The following is an 18,325-nucleotide window of genomic DNA, read 5'->3' as shown; positions in this document are numbered from 1 at the left end:
AATGAATACATTATTTGATTTCATTTCACAGTGAACTTTACCGGATGGGTATCATCATTATTTCTACTTTCCAAGCCCAGCCTCAAGCTAGTTAGTTACAGAATCATGGGATAAATCAATGTGTGTTGTTGGGAGCCGCTCTGTTTTAGAGTGGTGCATCTGTACACAGCAAAGCTGCTGATACAGTCAGGTAGGAGTGGGTGGTCTGTGGGATAACTGGGTAGTAAGAGCAGAAGGAATGGCCATCAGGCATACCCCACAGTGCAGAGAGGACAGCCTCTATATGGCTTCGTACCGATGGTACCAGTGGTACCAGAACATTGTGTTCAAGGAGGTGCTGCAGAGTGAGAACACCCATAGCAGCATTCACTACAGAGACAAACGGAATGCACTGACGCGCACCAAGCACTCAGTCCTTGCTTCTCTCTTAATTCCAGAAGCCTTTTTATTCATTCCTTCATCTTTTCCAAACAAAAGCAATACAAGGTTTTCAAGTGATTGTGGCAATGCAGAGTCGTAGGCCCACACCAGACCACTGAATCAGATTCTGCAGTCAGAGCTTGAGGATCTGCAGTTTTGTTTAAGAAGCACACCATTAGGCCGGCGCCGTGGCTCACTTGGCTAATCCTCTGCCTGCGGCGCCGGAACCCCGGGTTCTAGTCCCGGTTGGGGTGCCGGTACAAGTCCCGGTTGCCCCTCTTCCAGTCCAGCTCTCTGCTGTGGCCCGGGAGAGCAGTGGAGGATGGCCCAAGTGCTTGGGTCCCTGCACCTGCATGGAAGACTGTGAGGAAGTAGCCAGCTCCTGGCTTCGGATCGGCACAATGCCGGCTGTAGCGGCCATTAGGAGAGTGAACCAACGTAAGGAAGACCTTTCTCTCTGTCTCTCTCTCACTGTCTATAACTCTCTCTCTCTCTGTCTCTCTCTCTCTCACTGTCTAACTCTGCCTGGCAAAAAAATTAAAAAAAAAAAAAAAAAAGCGCACCATTGGATTACTGCAAATCTGTGAACTGCCAGTCCACTAACTGTGGAAAAGCTCTCTGAACTATAAAGCATCCTTGACAAATCTCCCAAGATGAACAACTGACCCACAGCCTGACCCTCAGGCACAGGAGACAGGGGAGCAACTCGGACTAGACTAAGTTACTGGAATTAAGACTTATTCTATGCATCTGCTCTCCCACAATATGGCGCTGGGAGAGGAGTAAACAACTTTTACACAGCTGCCTCCAGTTCGACCAGTAACCTGCAGGAGCTGATCCTGCTCCTGATTGGAGGAGAGCAGCGTACTTGGCGTGTGGGTAGCAGAGTTGGGATTGGTGGAAGAGGACTATAAAGGAGGAGAGAGACAACATGCACCAGGAACACCTGAGGAACATCTGTGCAGCCCCCGAGAGAGCCGGCTGGCGGTGTGCCGCTCCCCTGAGGAAGTGGGGAAATTGGCAGGGGGAACCGCCCTTCCACGGAGGTGGAAGGATCGGTAGCCAACCCGGGAAGGACCAGCAGCAAACCCGGGAAGGGCCGAGCAGACAAAAGAACAGCGCAGGGTCCTGTGTCGTTCCTCCGCGAAGAGGGGGAGCGACAGGAGACCTGTAGGAAAAGTGCACCTTCTCTTCCAAGCACAGGAACCAGACCTAGTGCACACCACTGAAGGGGATTCCTCAGTTCCTGAGGCCTAGGACCAACGACTCTCTCTCTCTTTTCCTGTAAGTCCCAGAGGTGCTGAACCCACACCCACTGTTAAAGGTTACAGTGATGCTCCACTATGAAAGCCAAGATGGAGTTGCAAAGAGTGGACTCCACAGCACAGGAAGGGTCTGGTATATTTTAACAAAAAGGATGCTTTACATGTTCAACTAAAACCACCAGGACATTAAGTTTGTCTTTTCCAAATCGTAGTGGGTTTTGGTGCTGCATTATTTACACTCCCATCCTTGTGGCACAACCCTCAAAGATCAATTGGGCTGATGCCAGAGAAGCCACCTGAAATGTGTAGCAGGAACCAACACTTACTGTGTGTGTGAATATGTGATCTACTTTCACTTCCAAGAACTTTATGAGGCAGGTATCAAGATCTCCATGTTACAGTTGAGGAAACGGAAGCACATAGAGGACAAGCAAACTAATGAAGGTCACCCAGCCAACCTGTGTGATCAGAGCCCTGGCAATTGGACTCTGGGGCTCCTCTAGGTAGTGCACAAACTTACGTTATCCTATCCTATGTTGCCTCCCAGTATAATGGAGCAGAAAGACCTGAGTTCAGTTCCTGACAGCAGAAAGACCTGAGTTCAAACCTTAGCTCCCCATGTAATCATGGGAAAGTTACTTCAGTGTTTCTAAATCTCATCTATAAAGTAGAGTTAATACTCAAATACCTACTTCACATATTTGGCAGGTGGATCAAATTAAACAACATACATGAAAGTACCTAGAGGGGCTGGCGCTGTGGTGCAGTGGGTTAACGCCCTAGCCTGAAGCGCCAGCTTCCCTTATGGGCACTGGTTTGAGACCTGGTTGCTCCACTTCCTGTCCAGCTCTCTGCTGTGGCCTGGGAAAGCAGTGGAGGATGGCCCAGGTCCCTGGGCCCCTGCACCCATGTGGGAGACCCAGAGGAGGCTCCAGGCTCCTGGCTTAGAATTGGCACAGCTTTGGCCGTTGCAGCCATCTGGGGAGTGAACCATTGGATGGAAAACCTCTCTCTCTCTCTCTCTGCCTCTCCTCTCTCTGTGTAACTCTTTCAAATAAATAAATAAATCTTAAAAAAAAAAAAAAAGTACCTAGAACACCACATGGCCCTGCCCACTACACGTTAGTTTCTTCTCCTCCTTCAGAAAGAGACCTTTAGGGGTGGACATTTGGTGCAGTGATTAAGTCGCTACTTGGGAGGCCTGTATCCCATATCAGAGTACCTGGCTTGAGTCCTGGTTCAGCGTCCACTCCAGCTTCCTGCTTATGCATACCCTGGGAGGCAGCAGGTGGGGACTCGAGTACCTGGGTCCCTGCCACCCATGTGAGAGACCTGGACAGAGTTCCAGGTTCTTGGTTTTGGCTTAGCCCAGCCCTGGCTATTGCAGGCATTTGGGGAGTGAATCACTGATGGACTATCTCTATGGGTTTCTCTGCCTTTCAAATAAAATTAAAATAATACAAAATTTTAAGAAAGAAAAACATATAAGCATGCATCTGCTTACTTAAATGGAAATTTCTCTCAAGTCTTTGCTCAGTATAAAAATGCTACCAATACAATTGAGGTAACTTTTTTTTTTAGAAGATTTATTTTATTTACTTGAAAGGCAGAGTTACAGAGAGGGTAGAGAGGGAGAGACAGAGAGAGATCTTCCATCTGCTGGTTCACTCCCTACATGACCACAAAGGCCAGAGCTAAACCAGGCTGAAGCCAGGAGCTTTTTCTGGGTCTCCCACATGGGTGCAGGGGCCCAAGGACTTGGGCCATCTTCTGCAGCTTTCCCAGGTGCATTAGCAGGGAGCTGGATTGGAAGTGGAGCAGCTGGGTTTTGAACTGGTGCCTATATGGGCTGCCAGTGCTGCAGGCAGCGGCTTTACTTGCTATGCCACAGTGCTGGTCCCTCAGGTAACATTTTGAAATAGAAAAACTCATCAATTTTGACTAATGAGGTATGTACTAAGCAGAGAAAAATCCAATTAAAGCTGTCACCCCTTCATTCTATATCCACATCCCTTGGGTATTGTAAATGTGGCCTTATTGTCACACCAGGTTTTGTAACAGACACCCAAAGCCCAGAGATGATGCGACGGGACGACAGTCTGGCCGGGCGTGGGGTGTGGGGTGGGATGCAGTCACATCGAGGCCCTGGCCCTGTCTCAGAGCTCCAGTTTCTTCATCTCTCAGACACAAGGGCAGATGAGTTCTGAGAATTCCTGTGCTCTCGCCCATATATGGAAAAAATTCCATTTCTAGCCCATAATGAAGCCTGCTTAATGGAGCCTGTTTGAGAGATGTTTGGGGGTCATTTGTCTGGGATTTTTGCATTTCTCCAGATAGCAGTCAGGAGCTCCAAGTCCAAGTTCTCTGGCAAGGACCACTTTCTTCCCATCCTAAAGCCCCCTGCTGAACCTCTGGGGGCTCTCAGAGGAGTGATGCTGGCGCCTGCTGTGCCATCTCTGCCCTATCAGTGTCCCATAAGGTCAGCATCTCATTTCAGGCTCACAAGGCTCTTATCATCAGCCCAGCATCAACGTGTGCTGGGGTTGAGGTCAACGTGACTCTGCTGCAAATACAACTTTAATGAGGGGAAGAGAAGCAGTTTTCCATCAGAACTAAAGAAGGAAACTATTTCCAGTCCAGATAGGCATTTTGATAGCTACAGACCATCTTCAGCTCTTCCTAGAACTAATTAAGTCACAGCACCAAAAGTCAGCTTATGGTACAGAACTGTTTCTTCCCTTCAAAAAACACATCCGCTGGAATCTGAAGGGCTGCATCTTCTGCTAAAGCCCCCATTCCAATACATAAGCATGAAATCGTCACTTACACAGATAAGGGCCTTTCCTCTATGTGTTTGGCAGGGGTGGGGGTGTGGACATTTGGCCTAGCCCTTAAGTTACAAGTTAGGACTTCTATATCCCATATTGGAGAGCCTGGGTTCATCGCTGGGCACCAGCTCCTGACTCCAGCTTCCTGCTAAAGCAGACCCTGGAGACAGCAGAGATGGCACAAGAAAGTGGGCTCCTGTCTCCCACAGAAGAGACCTGGATTGGTTCCTGGCTCCCAGCTTTGGCCCCAGCCCAGCCCTAACAATTATAGTGCACCAGTGGGTGGAAACTCTTTCTTTCTCTATCTGTCTGTGTCTCTCTGCCTCTCAAATAAATACAAAATAAATTAAAAAAAAATTTTTTTAATGGCAGCAGATAACCAACTTGCCTTTACTCAAACTTAGGAAAAAGTTAGTGCAGTGGGAATTGAGTAGCCACAGTGATGACACAGTATTTATTTACTTTTTTAAAAAATTTATTTACTTTTTAAAAAAATTTATTTGAAAGGCAGAGTCACAGAGAGAGGGAGAAGCAGAGGAGAGAGACAGAGACAGAAAGAATCTTCCATCTGCTGGTTCAGTCTCTAAATGGGTGCAATGGCTGGGGCTGGGCCAGGAGTCAGGAGCTTCATCCAGGTCATTCATGTGGATGGCACTCGGGCCATCCTCTGTTGCTTTCCCAAGTGCATTAGCAGAGAGCTGGGTCAGCAGTGGGGCAGCCAGGACTCGAACTGGCGTTCATATGGGAATGCTGGCCTCACAGCCTTGTGCTATACCACAAGGCTGGCCCCTATTTACTTTTTCTTAAGCTACACAAAACTTCCAGAGTGGTATTTCTCCTTACTCCAGGGAACCCAGTAGAAGGTCCCTTGAAAGGGGATTTTTCTCCAGATTGAGAATTATCATGGACAAAATATTCTCTGAGACATCAAGTTGTAAACCCAACTACTATTTTTGGTGTGTGGTTAGCTCTTGGGAGTATATCCAAAATATCTAAAGGAAGTCAATACAATTTGTATGATTATCTTATTATCAAACATGGTAGACTGTATTTTCCAAATATGTATGCAATAATACCCTTTGTCTCACATTTCTTCTACAATCTGACCTTGCTACTGACCCATCAAAGGGTAGAATCTAGCTCCCCTCTCTTGATTCTGAGGAAACTCATAACTGCTTTGACCAATAGAACAATTTGGATGTGATGATGTGCTCTGAGATTAGATCATGAAAGGTGACACAACTCCCATCTTGCTCTCTGGTACGCTCGCACTGGGAGATCTGGCCACCACAAAAGAAGTGCAGCTACCCTCAGGCTACCACAGTGTGAGGAAGCCAAACCACACATTGATGCTCCAGTGGGCTGTCCATCAGTGAATCATCCTAGCCCAGGCAACAGGCATCTCTGGAGGAGCCTCCAGCCCCTGAGCCTGCATACCATCTGTAATATCATGCAGCAGGGAGAGACCAACCCTGTGTTGACAGGTCCAAATTCCTGACCCAGAGAATCCATGAGCATCATATGGTTGTTTTAACCTGCTAGGTTTTGGGATAATTTATTATACAGCAACTGGAACACCATCTCTCAGCCCAGCCCTGCCACTGTCTTCTCCCATTTGTTTTCAAAACTACATACTACATGGGGAGGGCATCGGGCTTAGCAGTTAAGGCTCTGATGTCTCACATCAGAGTGCCTGGGCTTAATTCTCAGCTCTAGCTTCTGATTCCAGCTTCCTGTTAACGCAGACCTCAGGAGGCAGCAGTGATGGCTCCAGTAACTGGATTTCTGCCATCACATGGGAGACTGGATTGCATTCCTGACTCCCAACCTGCCATTGTGGACATTTAGGGAGTGAACCAGAGTATGGGATCTCTCTCTCTCTCAAATAGATAAATAGGCTAACCATTTTTTTTTTTTAAGATTTATTTATTTATTTGAAAGGCAGAGTCACAGGGAGGCAGAGGCAAACAGAGAGAAAGAGAGAGAGAGAGAGAGAGAGAGAGAGAGAGAGAGATCCTCCATGCACTGGTTCACTCCCCAGATGGCCACAACAGCAGGAGCTGTGACAATCTGAAACCAGGAGCCAGGAGCCTCTTCCCTCTCCCACATGGGCTAACCGTTTTTTTAAAGTACATACTATGCATTTGTATTTCTGTTTTTCAAAAATTTCATTTGAAAGAGAGAGATCTTCTATCTACAGATTCACTCCCCAAATGCCAGCAATGGTCAAGGTTAGGCCAGGCCAAAGTTAGGAGCCAGGAGCCAGTGCTATGGTGTATCGGGTTAGGCCGCTGCCTGTGGTGCCAGCATCTCATATGGCTGCTGGTTCTAGTCCTGGCTGCTCCATTTCTGATCTAGCTCTCTGCTAATGGGCCTGGGAAAGCAGAGGAAGATGCCTCAAGTGCTTGAGTCCCTGCACCCACATGGGAAACCTGGATGAAGCTTCTGGCTCCTGGCTTCGGCCTGGCCCAACCCCAGCCATTGTGGCCTTCTGGGGAGTTAACCAGTGGATGAAAGACCTCTCTCTGTCTGTCTTCCCACTCTGCCCCATCTAACTCTGCCTTTCAAATAATTAAAATAAATCTTAAAAAAAAAAAAAAAAAAAAAGCCAGGAGCCAGGAACTCCATCTAGGTCTCTCACATAGGTTTGGTGTTGCCTCCCAATTACATTAGCCAGAAGCTAGAACAGAAATGCAGAGTGGCCAGGACTTGAACCAGGCACTCTGATGCGAGATGCAGGCCTTTGAGGAGGTGGCTTAACCTGCCATGACACAATGATAACCCCTCTATTCCTTTCTGAGCTAGGGAAATATAGCATATTTCTTTCAGTAGTTGCTTTTTAAAATGATGTCTATTCCCCAGACCACAACCAGAAGTACTAATTAAGGGGAACCTTAGGTAGAATGCATGGGGTCTACCACGTGGATGGCAAGGGTTCAGTCCAAGCACTCCACCATCTCCCACTGCTTTCCCAGGAGCTGGATCAGAATTGGAGCAGCTGGGACACGAACCAGTGTCCATATGGGATGGCCTGCAGCCTATTGAGCCACAATGCCAGGGACCTCTTTTTAGGCATTTTTGAATGAACTTGAAATAATTCTTGGGCCCTGCACTGTGGCATAGCAGGTAAAGCCACCACCTGCAGAGCCGGCATCCCATATGGGCACCGGTTCAAGTCCGGGCTGCTCTACTTCTGATCCAGCTCTCTGCTATGGCCTGGGAAAGCAGTAGAAGATGGCCCAAGTCCTTGGGCCCCTGCATCCAAGTGGGAGACCCTGAAGAAGCTCCTGGCTCTTGGCTTCAGGTCGACCCAGTTCCAGCCATTCCGTGAACCAGGAGGTTGGAAGACCTCTTTCTCTCTCCCTCCCTCCCTTCCTCTATAACTCCTCCTTTCACATAAATCTTTAAAAAAAAAAGAGAGAGAGAAATAATTCTTACTCTAACCTTGTCTACTTCCACTCGAAAAGTCAACAAACGTATTGTTAGTGTATAAAGGTATTATTTAGGAAGGCTGTGGGATGGTTAGGTAGAAGAAAGTGGAAAGAAAATACTGGCAGTAGAAAGAAGGTCCAAAAACGCTGACGACTACGAAGCCTTGGACTTCTGGAGGGCGCTGGACAGTGGCACTGTCAGAAAAGTGTTCTATTTCAACGGAAAGGAGAACGACCGGGGCCTAGCAGAGGGGCGTGATTGCTGCTGGCGCCGGAGTAGCCTGGAGATGCCAGAATGCAGGATGTCACCCATCAATAACTGAGGCACCGCAATTCCCCACGCAGGGCCGTGTGGGACGGCCCTCCACCGGAGCGTGACGCGGGCGGGCCCAGACCCCGAGGGCAAGCCCCTCCACAGCCCACTCTCGCTTCCAGCCCCGCCACTCCCCTCCACGCGCGTCTGCTCCCCGGCCCGCAGCGTCTTCTGCGCACACAGGTATGCCTGCCTTTCCCTCCCAACGCAGCCCCGGAAGCTGCGTTCGCCCACCTGAGGGCCCAGGCCATCCCAGGCGTCCACCCCGCCGGCGAGATGGGAGGCCTGGGTCTGGGACCCCAACGGGCAAGCCGCCCACTAGGTCGGCGCGTCAGGGATGGAACCGCGGTCCGACGATCTGCCCGGCCCCTCAATCCCTACCCGCGGCACCACACTGTCCCGGCCCACATGCACCGTCTGCCAACCTGGGCTCAGCCTTTCGGGACGACCGTCACGCCCCGATCCTGGGGGTTCAGCAGCGGGGACCCTGGGGGTTCAGCAGCGGGGACCTCCTCTCAGCCACTTCCACCAGTGCCTGCCCCACTTGACGCCGCCATCCCGGGCAGCGGCACTGGGCACAATCCCCGCTGCCCATTGGCTGTTGCCTAGGCGACCGGGAGCAACGCCACTCCCCATTGGCCCAGCCCGCCCCCCACGCCATCTTTGTGCGGGGCAGAGTGCTCCGAGAGCCGGGCAGAGCCTGAGAGAGGGGTGGGGCCTAGCGAGTGGTTCGCACTCCGCACCTCCGCGCGAGCTGTAGGCTCCGTGTGAGGCTCGCCCACCCAGAGTCCGCCTGGCCGAAGTGTTAACCTCAAACGAAACCAACAGTGACCACCAGCCAGAGCGGCTGCGATCCCGCTCGCATCCCCACTGTTGTAAATGGCCCGGCCGTGGAGTCGGAGGACAGCACCGATACCCCGCTTCAGAGGCGCGGCTTGGTCGTCGTAATGCGCCGGGGAGGGCGCCTGAATTTGATAACCCTGTGCCCGGCACTGCGATGGGAAGGCAATACCTGTGCATTCCTTGTCGTTGTCACTACCCAGATCCTCTGTGTTGATAGAGTGCCGAGACTGGACTCATCTGCCCGAATACTACGTCGCCCGCCCGCGAATCCACGTGTTTATCCACTGGGCGAGGGGAACGCAGCACGCCGCGAGGTTCTGTCGGGCTCGGGAAGCCGTGGGCGCTGCTCCCGTGGGACTGCCTTACTCCATGCACACGGAAAAATCAGACTGTATTATTAAGAGAAGTGCATATTGAGAGTCGGCAAATTGCTTCTCTGGATTGGGGTTTCCTCGCCTGTAGGACAGAAATGATCGTGATAATAATAATAATGCCCCCAGGTCTTGTGTGAGTATACAATGTAAAATAAATGGAGATTAGGCTGGCGCGGCGGCTCACTAGGCTAATCCTCCGCCCTGCGGCGCCGGCACACCGGATTCTGTCCCGGTTGCCCCTCTTCCAGGCCAGCTCTCTGCTGTGGCCAGGGAGTGCAGTGGAGGATGGCCCAAGTGCTTGGGCCCTGCACTCCATGGGAGACCAGGAAAAAGCACCTGGCTCCTGGCTCCTGCCATCGGATCAGCGCGGTACGCCAGCAGCGGCAGCCATTGGAGGGTGAACCAACGGCAAAGGAAGACCTTTCTCTCTGTCTCTCTCTCTCACTATCCACTCTGCCTGTCAAAAAAAAAATTAAAAAAAAAATGGAGATTTAAAATTGTTTCTCAAAAGACTTGGGGTTGGGCATTTAGACTAGTGGTTAAGACCTACCCCTCCCACCCCCGCCCAAGTCAGGGGCCTGAGTTGTAGTGCAGGGGGCTAAGCCACTACCTGGGACCCCAGCATGCCACAGTCCAAGGAGCCCCGCTTCAAGTTCTGGCTGCTTCCGCTTCTGATTCAGCTCCGAGCTCCTATGTCTGACTCCTTGCTTCCAGGCCATTTGGGGGAGTGAACCAGCGGCAGATGGAAGATTTTTATCTCTCTGTCTCTATCTAATGCTCTTCCTTCTTAAAAAAAAAAAAAAAAAATTCCAAGTCCCACACCAGCGTGCCTGAATTCCATTCCTGGTTCTGGTTCCTGACTCCAGCGTCCTGATACAGACCCTGGGGGGCATTGGTGATGGCTCAAGTACTTGGGTTCCTGACACCATTGTGGGAGGCCTGCATTGCTTTCCTGACTTGGCCTAGACCCTGCTTCCCCACTCCTATTGCGGGCATTTGGGGAATGAGCCAGTTAATGGGAGTGCTGCCTCTCTCTCTCTCTCTCTTCCTCTCCCTCTCAAATAAATAAAACAGACAAGACTTGGATTCTGTGTTAAATACCATCTCTGCTACTAACTCTATGTGACTTTGAGCAAGTAATTAATATCTCAAGCCTATTGATATTGGACTAGCAGACCTAGAAGATTCAATCCAATGTGAACACTGGTTACAGGAATGATGGTTACATGCTAATATATGTGATATTGACTAGAGATATAATTGCAGTCACTGAAAGAACAGAATGTGAGGAAGCAGATTTTGTTAGAATGAATATATGTTAGAAAATACCAGGCGGGTGTCATGGCATAATGGGTTAAGGATCTCATATGGGCACTGGTTCAAGTCCCAACTGCTCCACTGATCCAGCTCTCTGCTAATGGCCTGGGAAAGCAGTGGAAGATGGCTCAAGTCCTTGGGCCCCTGCACCCATGTGAGAGACACAGATGAAGTGCCTGGCTTTTGGCTTCAACTTGACCCAGCCCTGGCTATTGTGGGCATTTGGGGAGTGATCCAGCAGATGGAAGATCTCTCTATCTCCTCCCTGTTCCCATATCTCTGTCTTTTAAATAAATAAGGCCCCCTGTAGCCCTGCCCATGTCAGGTACCGCTTCTGCCCTGGTAACCCAACATGACCCTGGTGCCCCAAACCAAGCAGGCTGCTCTCACCTTCTTCACAGCCAGCTCCTTTCCTGTCTGCACCTTTTTTTTTTTTTAAACCTGCCACCTTTTTTCAGTGATCTAAGGCATAGCTCAGAGCAAGTGCCCCACTTAGACTCTGCCGACTCTGCAGCCTACCCCCAAATCAGTGAACTCCTGTTGCGAAGTTTTCAGCTCCCTCTGTGCACTCTTTGTCTTTAGCTGGAGGGCAGGAGCTGTATCTCCCTTCCTCTTTCCAATAATAAAAATGTGCCATGGGGCACACGTATGGTGCAGTGGTTGAGTTGCTGCTTGGGATGCCCACATCCCGTGTCAGATGTGCCTGGTTGAAGTCCTGGCTAGTCCATTTCCTATTCAGCTTCCACCTAGTGGGCACACTAGGATGGCTGATACTTGAATTTTTGCCACCCAGAAACCCGGATTGAGTTCCGAAGCCTTTGACTTCAGCCTTGCTGGACCTGACTGTTGCAGGTATTTAGAGGGTGAACCCACAGGTGGAAGAACTCCTGCCTTTCAAATAAAATAATCTAGATATTAAGGCTTTACGGTGGCGAATAAAAGTCATGAACCTCATGGAATTTTAAAGTCTCACGGGACCACATCTTTCCTCAGGACCATATCTTTCCTCAATTAACAAATAAACATTGACCATTTGGGCCAGCGTGGAAGCCGCATGATTTACCTATTTATTTGAAAGGCAGAGTTACAGAAACAGAGGGGGAGAGGTAAAGAGAGAGAGATCTTCCATCCTCTGGGTCACTCCCCAAATGGCCACAACGGCTGGAGCTGGGTGAAGCCAGGATCGGCATCCAGGTCCCCCACGTGGGTGCAGGAGCCCTAGCATCTGGGCCATCCTCTGCTGCTTTCGCAGGTGCATCGGCGAGGACGCGGGATGCGAAGCGAAGCGGCGGAGATTCGAGCAAGCGTTCCAATGAAATGTCCCAGACTGGGCTTTTTAAAAACTTCTGATGGAGGTAGCACCGGGGATTTTGTTTCTTTGCTTTCCTGCTATCTCTCCTGCACTTACAACATAGTAGGTGGTCAATTAATGACACAAAGCCTCACAGCCAGCCCCCAGTTAATGAAGGACTGATAGGGAGGTTGCTGTTTTGAAAACGTCCTCAGACCTGTCAGCCAATTGGAAGCTAAGGGCGGGGCCGAGGTGGTCGCGGCAGAGGGCGTGTCTGACCCTGGGCTGGCTCCTGGAGCATGCGCAGTCTCCACTGAAGGTGACGGGAGAAAAATGCGGAGGCAGCGATTGCGTAGGAGTAAGTTCTGATTGGTTGCTGTCGGCGCGCGAGGGGCTGTGCCTACTCGTCGCCAAGTAAACAGGGCAGGGTAGGGGCGGGGCCAAGGAAGCGCCGCGGCCTGGTTGGCCGGGAGGGAGGTGGGGGGTGTCGCGGATTGGTCCCGGCCGCGAGCTCAGCTGTGCCGGGCGCCCCGGGTCCCGGAGCCGGCGGCCTGAGGGATGGACGAGACGAGCCCACTGGTGTCCCCCGAGCGGGCCCAACCCCCGGAGTACACTTTCCCGTCGGGCTCCGGCGCTCACTTTCCGCAGGTGCCGGGGGGCGCGGTGCGAGTGGCGGCGGCGGCCGGCTCGGGCCCTTCTCCGCCAGGCTCGCCGGGCCACGACCGGGAGCGGCAGCCCCTGCTGGATCGGGCCCGGGGCGCGTCGGCCCAAGGCCAGACCCAGACCGTGGCGGCGCAGGCCCAAGCCCTGGCGGCGCAGGCCGCGGCGGCGGCGCACGCCGCACAGGCCCACCGCGAGCGGAACGAGTTCCCGGAGGACCCCGAGTTCGAGTTTGTGGTGCGTCAGGCCGAGTTGGCCATCGAGCGTGGCATCTTTCCCGAGCGCATCTACCAGGGCTCGAGCGGAAGCTACTTCGTCAAGGACCCTCAGGGGGTGAGACGGGGCGGGAGGGCCCCGGGGGAGTGGAGGTTTCGCACCGCGGGGCAGTGGGGAGGATTGAGGGGTTGCGGGGTGCCCCTGAGGACTGGAAGGGGGGAGGCTCTGCGGAATGAAGAAACAAATCAGAATCTGGCGGGGGAGGACCGAGCGGAAAATGAAAAGAGGAAATTGCCCAGATAGAGGCCAGGGGCCCCGCAGTGTGGTGGGGGGCAGTGCGCCTCTGGACGGAGTCGAGTCGCGTGGGGATAGTCTGCCTTCTGCTAGGGTCCTTCCAGCCCTTTAAGCTGCGGGGACTGCTGCGTGGCCGTTGATCTGCAGATGTGCAGGCTCTGGCCTGTTCTCTTTCTGGACGAAGCGCTGTGCCGCTGCTCTGGAGGATGGTGAGCCATCCGGGGCCCCGAGCGCTCACCTGCAGCCTTGTGCCGTGACGATGTCTCATGCCACCGTCCCGGGTCGCCTGTTCACAGACGTTGGTGACAGAGTGGGCGGCCTGCACGATGTCATCTGCCCTGGTATTGCTCACTTCTGTGAAAAGATTCCAAGTGGACTTTTGGAAACATGGGGGCTGTGTGCTGCCTTTTACTTTCGTTTCTCCCAGCACTGTCAGCAGCAGTTGGCTTTTCAGCGAAGGGCGAAGTGTTTGTGGTGACCTTTATTTGTTTCACCTGCGTGCCTGTTAAGGGGGATGGGGATGGGATGTGGAATGACCAAGGCAGCTGAGAACCTTTAAGCTTTTTGAGAGCTGCAGAATTTAAGGCATTTGATCAAACCAGGGCTTTCATTGAAAGATTGGTGGGTTAAGAAATATCAGCCTTCCCTGTCGAAGTTTTCAGATGCACCAGAATGTCTACTGGAAGAGAATATTATTGTAATACTTAACTAAGATGATGGTGTTAAATTTTCCCTACATCTCTTCTGTGTGAACCCTTTACCTGGGCCTTGTGTTTTTTTTTTTTTAAAGATTTATTTCATCTTCTTTTTTACATTTTATTTGAAAAGTAGAGCTACAGAGGTAGGGGGGCGGGGGAGACACAGAGAGATCGTCCATCTGCTGGTTCACTCCCCAAATGGCCGCAATAGCTGGTGCTGGGCCTATCTGAAGCCAGGAGCCGGGAGCCTCTTCTGGGTCTCCCAAGTGGGTGCAGGGGCCCAAGCACTTGGGTCATCCTCTGCTGCCCTCCCTGGTGCACTAGCAGGGAGCTGGATCAGAAGCGGAGCAGCGGCCGGCGCCGTGGCTCACTAGGCTAATCCTCCGCCTAGCGGCGCCGGCACACCGGGTTCTAGTCCCGGTCGGGGTGCCGGATTCTGTCCCGGTTGCCCCTCTTCCAGGCCAGCTCTCTGCTGTGGCCAGGGAGTGCAGTGGAGGATGGCCCAGGTGCTTGGGCCCTGCACTCCATGGGAGACCAGGAAAAGCACCTGGCTCCTGGCTCCTGCCATCGGATCAGCGAGGTGCGCCGGCCGCAGCGCGCCGGCCGCGGCGGCCATTGGAGGGTGAACCAACGGCAAAGGAAGACCTTTCTCTCTGTCTCTCTCTCTCACTGTCCACTCTGCCTGTCAAAAAAAAAAAAAAAAAAAAAAAAAAAAGAAGCGGAGCAGCCAGAACTTGAACCGGTGCCTATATGGGCCACTGGCTCCTCAGGTGGTGGCTTTACCTGCTATGTCATAGCACTGGCCTCAAGATTTATTTCTTTATTTGAAAGACAGAGTTAGAGAAAGAGAGAGAGAGAGAGAAAGAGAGAGAGAGAGGTCTTCCATCTTTAGGATCACTCCCCAGATGGCTGCAACCAGGCTGAAGCCAGGGAGCCAGCACTACATCTGGGTCTCCCTAGTGGGTGTCAGGGGTCCCAAGTACTTGGACCATCTTCTGCTGCAAATCAAAAGTGGAACAGCCGGGACTGGGGCTGGTACCCATGTGTGACGCGGGCTTGATCAGCTGTGCCATGACACCAGCTCTCATGTGCCGCTTTGCCAGGAGTCCTGAGAGGTCAGGATAGGCTGTGACTTGCTAGTGTGGTTACGTTCATTGAATGATGCTGTTATTCACCCAGAGTGGTCCCTGTGTGAAAAAATCAGAGAGCAGTTCTGCCATGGACTGAGTTTATAGTACTGAGTTGGGGAAAGCTTTGAGATAGTCTTTCCAAGGCCCTCGAATAAGGGCGCTTGAAAGCACAAATAGGAGCCATCATTCTGGAGGCAAAGAAGAGTGTTTCCTGAGTTCCAAATGTGAGCAAGATGCTGTCATCTTTTTTGTTTGCGAACAGCATGAGATTTGAGATCTGAGTTGTTTTCTGTTGTCTCTTTGGAGGGTTTTCTTTTTAGCTTGTTGGCTGAGGTAAGAATGGGCTAAGATTATCTTGGATAGGTACAGGAGGAGGGTTTTTTTCTTGGTGACACTGTTACAGCTCCCTTGGAAGTGTGTCAGGTCAGCTGAGAGGTGAGCTGGTGCACTGGCAGGCGGGGATGATGTGAGCTCTCATTTTACCTGGCAGGTCAAGTACCAGCATGTCAGAACATGGGCCACGAGAGTGACAGACCCTAGGGGTGATTCTCGGTGATTTTTAGGATCCCAGACTCTGGAAGAGCACTTTCCTTTGTTGGAGAGGAAGCTGAGGCACAGGTGCCTGGTCAAAACTTCCCAGTGTAGCCATTGTGCTCCCACCAAGGAAAATGTGGTTTCCAGCAGAAGACCACTTCCTAAACACCGCGGAGGCTTAGCCTGGCCCACGGACTCAACTGTAGTTGGTGTTGTCATCTTTGGCCCTGATACAAAGGTATTTATTGATTTTGATTTCAGCAAATACTTACCACATGCCAGGTACTGTTTTAAATGCTTTGCAAATAATACCTTCCTTCTCGTAACCACTTTTGGAGGTAGGGTCTGTCCTCCCCACCAGTGACAACACTGAGGCACACACTGTGGCCCAAGGTCTCAACAGTTAGTGAAGGGTGGAGGTGGACTGGACTGGCCCAAGGGGTCGTGCTCCTGACCACTGTGCTCCGCGGCCTCAGGGTTAGTCATCTGAATTTCCGATTTCTCTTTTCGGCAACTGTATCGGTTAGTATTGAAGTTGGCTACGTCTGATAGAGGTTTTAATGACTTGAAGAAAAGTCCCCTCACAGGGGAGATAGATGAACCTACAGACTGCGGTGGCACTTCTGTTCGCTGGGACACAGGCTTCTTCTAGCTCATCAGCATCCTGCGTCTTCCTCTTCATGCTCCAAGACGACTGCTAAGGCTGTAGACATCTTGCCTGCTTTCCAGCTGGGGGAGAAGGAAAGTATGTCCCCGCCCTTTAAGGCACTGCCTAGAAGTTGCCATTGTTCACTGCTCTAGTAGTGCTTGTGAACGGTAGTCTTCATGCTGCTCTGGTAAAAATCAGGGATTTTGTTTTCAGGCAAGAAGGGGAACGGAGATGGAGGGAAGCAGCAGTCTCTGTGACAGCTCTTTCAGAACTTAGACAGTGTGAAATGTTCTGGAAGCTGACAGCCGTGATTCCATTCCCCAGCTCAGGATGGTTTCCGTCGCAGGGTGAGCAAGGGGCCTGGAGTAGTAAGATGGAAAATGCTAGATGAGAAGCCGTGGTGGAGAGCGCTCGCGTTTCCCTCCTCACTTTCGTCCTTGCACTGCAGGTCTCATGCTCACTCAACTACAAAAGAATTCTTTGAGCAGTTTCTCTTTCAAGTCGCCGGGAAGACTAGATGTTCATATTGCTAAGAATCACAAACAGCATGTGACTTGCTAGTTTAAGAGGATTAGATTAGGTATCACATGTGGAAGCCCATGGCATAGTTCATGGTGGTTAGTGGGAGCTCAGAGTTTAAGTACTGTATTTACTGACCTCTGGATTAGACTTTCTTGGATACTTTTTTTTTTTTTTTTTTTTGACAGGCAGCGTGGATAGTGAGAGACAGAGAGAAAGGTCTTCCTTTGCCGTTGGTTCACCCTCCAATGGCCGCCGTGGCCAGCGCACCGTGCTGATCTGAAGCCAGGAGCCAGGTGCTTCTCCTGGTCTCCCATGGGGTGTAGGGCCCAAGCACTTGGGCCATCCTCCACTGCACTCCCTGGCCACAGCAGAGAGCTGGCCTGGAAGAGGGGCAACCGGGACAGAATCCGGCGCCCTGATCGGGACTAGAACCCAGTGTGCCGGTGCTGCTAGGTGGAGGATTAGCCTATTGAGCCGCGGCGCTGGCGGATACATGGTTTTGAATAAGGCAAAAGTGGTATAATTTTGAGAAGGTGTTTTCATACATTGAGACAATTCATTAGATATGCTAAGTGTTATTTGCATCAAAACATCAATTATGATTGTAAAGATACAACCTACATGGCCTCAGATCAGTGATTGTCAGTCTTTTCAAAATCTGAGCGTGTAGGGGCAGGTATTTGGTATGGCAGCTAGACCCTGGTTGGAACACCATGTCCCGTGCCTTAGTGCCTGGATTTGTGTCCCAGCTCCAGTTCCTGACTGGAGTTTCCTGCTAATGCAGATTCCAGAGGCAGCAGTGATGGCTCAGCTTGGTGGATGATTTTTGTCACCCATGTGGGATACCTGGCTTGCATTCTGAGCTCCCAGCTTTGATCCCCGACTGGGGTCTTTGTGGGCATTTAGAGAATGAACCAGCAGATGAGAGCTTTCTCAAATAAACAAATTCTCAGATATATCAAAAAGTTTGTGGAAAATACATATGTAACAGCTGTGCCTGGGCTTGAGAAATTTTTGCAGTGAAATAACTTGTCTTTTAATTCATTTTTTCAAAGAACTTACTGAAATCCCTTCATACTTTATTCATCATCAACATCGTTTTCCATGTTTCAAATGTAAAATTGTTACTTTTAAAATTTTTTTATTTTTTTGACAGATTTAGACAGAGAGAGAGACAGAGAGAAAGGTCTTCTTTTTCTGTTGGTTCACCCCCAAAATGACTACTACGGCCGGCGTGCTGCGCCAATCTGAAGCCAGGAGCCAGGTGCTTCCTCCTGGTCTCCCATGCGGGTGCAGGGCCCAAGCACTTGGGCCATCCTCCACTGCCTTCCCGGGCCACAGCAGAGAGCTGAACTGGAAGAGGAGCAACCAGAACAGAATCAGGCGCCCCAACCAGGACTAGAACCCGGGATGCCGGCGCTGCAGGCGGAGGATTAGCCAAGTGAGCTGTGGTGCCGACCATAAAATTATTACATTTTAAAATATGCTGCTTCCAGCTTCCTGTGCCCATCAGGAAATTCTGATGTCCATCCTCTCGGTG

At 51.2% G+C, this 18,325-nt stretch overlaps 2 protein-coding genes across 8 annotated transcripts in view; one reads left to right on the top strand and one right to left on the bottom strand.

Moving 5' to 3' along the window:
- Positions 1–9,405, bottom strand: part of MORN4 (MORN repeat containing 4) — a 34,542-nt gene extending 25,137 nt beyond the window's left edge. For 3 of the 7 annotated variants that reach the window (XR_011382333.1, XR_007911067.2, XM_002718592.5), the window contains exon 1: positions 8,683–8,843. The gene's annotated coding sequence lies outside the window, so the exon portion shown is untranslated. Of the gene's footprint in view, positions 1–8,682; positions 8,844–9,269 lie in introns of those variants that run through there. The other 4 variants (XR_007911066.2, XR_011382331.1, XR_011382332.1 and 1 more) reach the window with 2 other exon arrangements.
- A 3,146-nt stretch (positions 9,406–12,551) lies between these two features.
- Positions 12,552–18,325, top strand: part of PI4K2A (phosphatidylinositol 4-kinase type 2 alpha) — a 33,288-nt gene continuing 27,514 nt past the window's right edge. Inside the window, exon 1 of the mRNA XM_051824042.2 lies at positions 12,552–13,075. Coding sequence (XP_051680002.1) covers positions 12,641–13,075 — 435 coding nt within the window. The 5' untranslated portion in view covers positions 12,552–12,640. The remainder of the gene's footprint in view (positions 13,076–18,325) is intronic.

The sequence above is a fragment of the Oryctolagus cuniculus genome, chromosome 15 (assembly GCF_964237555.1).
Source record: "Oryctolagus cuniculus chromosome 15, mOryCun1.1, whole genome shotgun sequence".
Taxonomy (NCBI): Eukaryota; Metazoa; Chordata; class Mammalia; order Lagomorpha; family Leporidae; genus Oryctolagus; species Oryctolagus cuniculus.
Note: the sequence above shows the minus strand (reverse complement) of the source record. Positions and strands in the feature narration are given on the sequence as shown.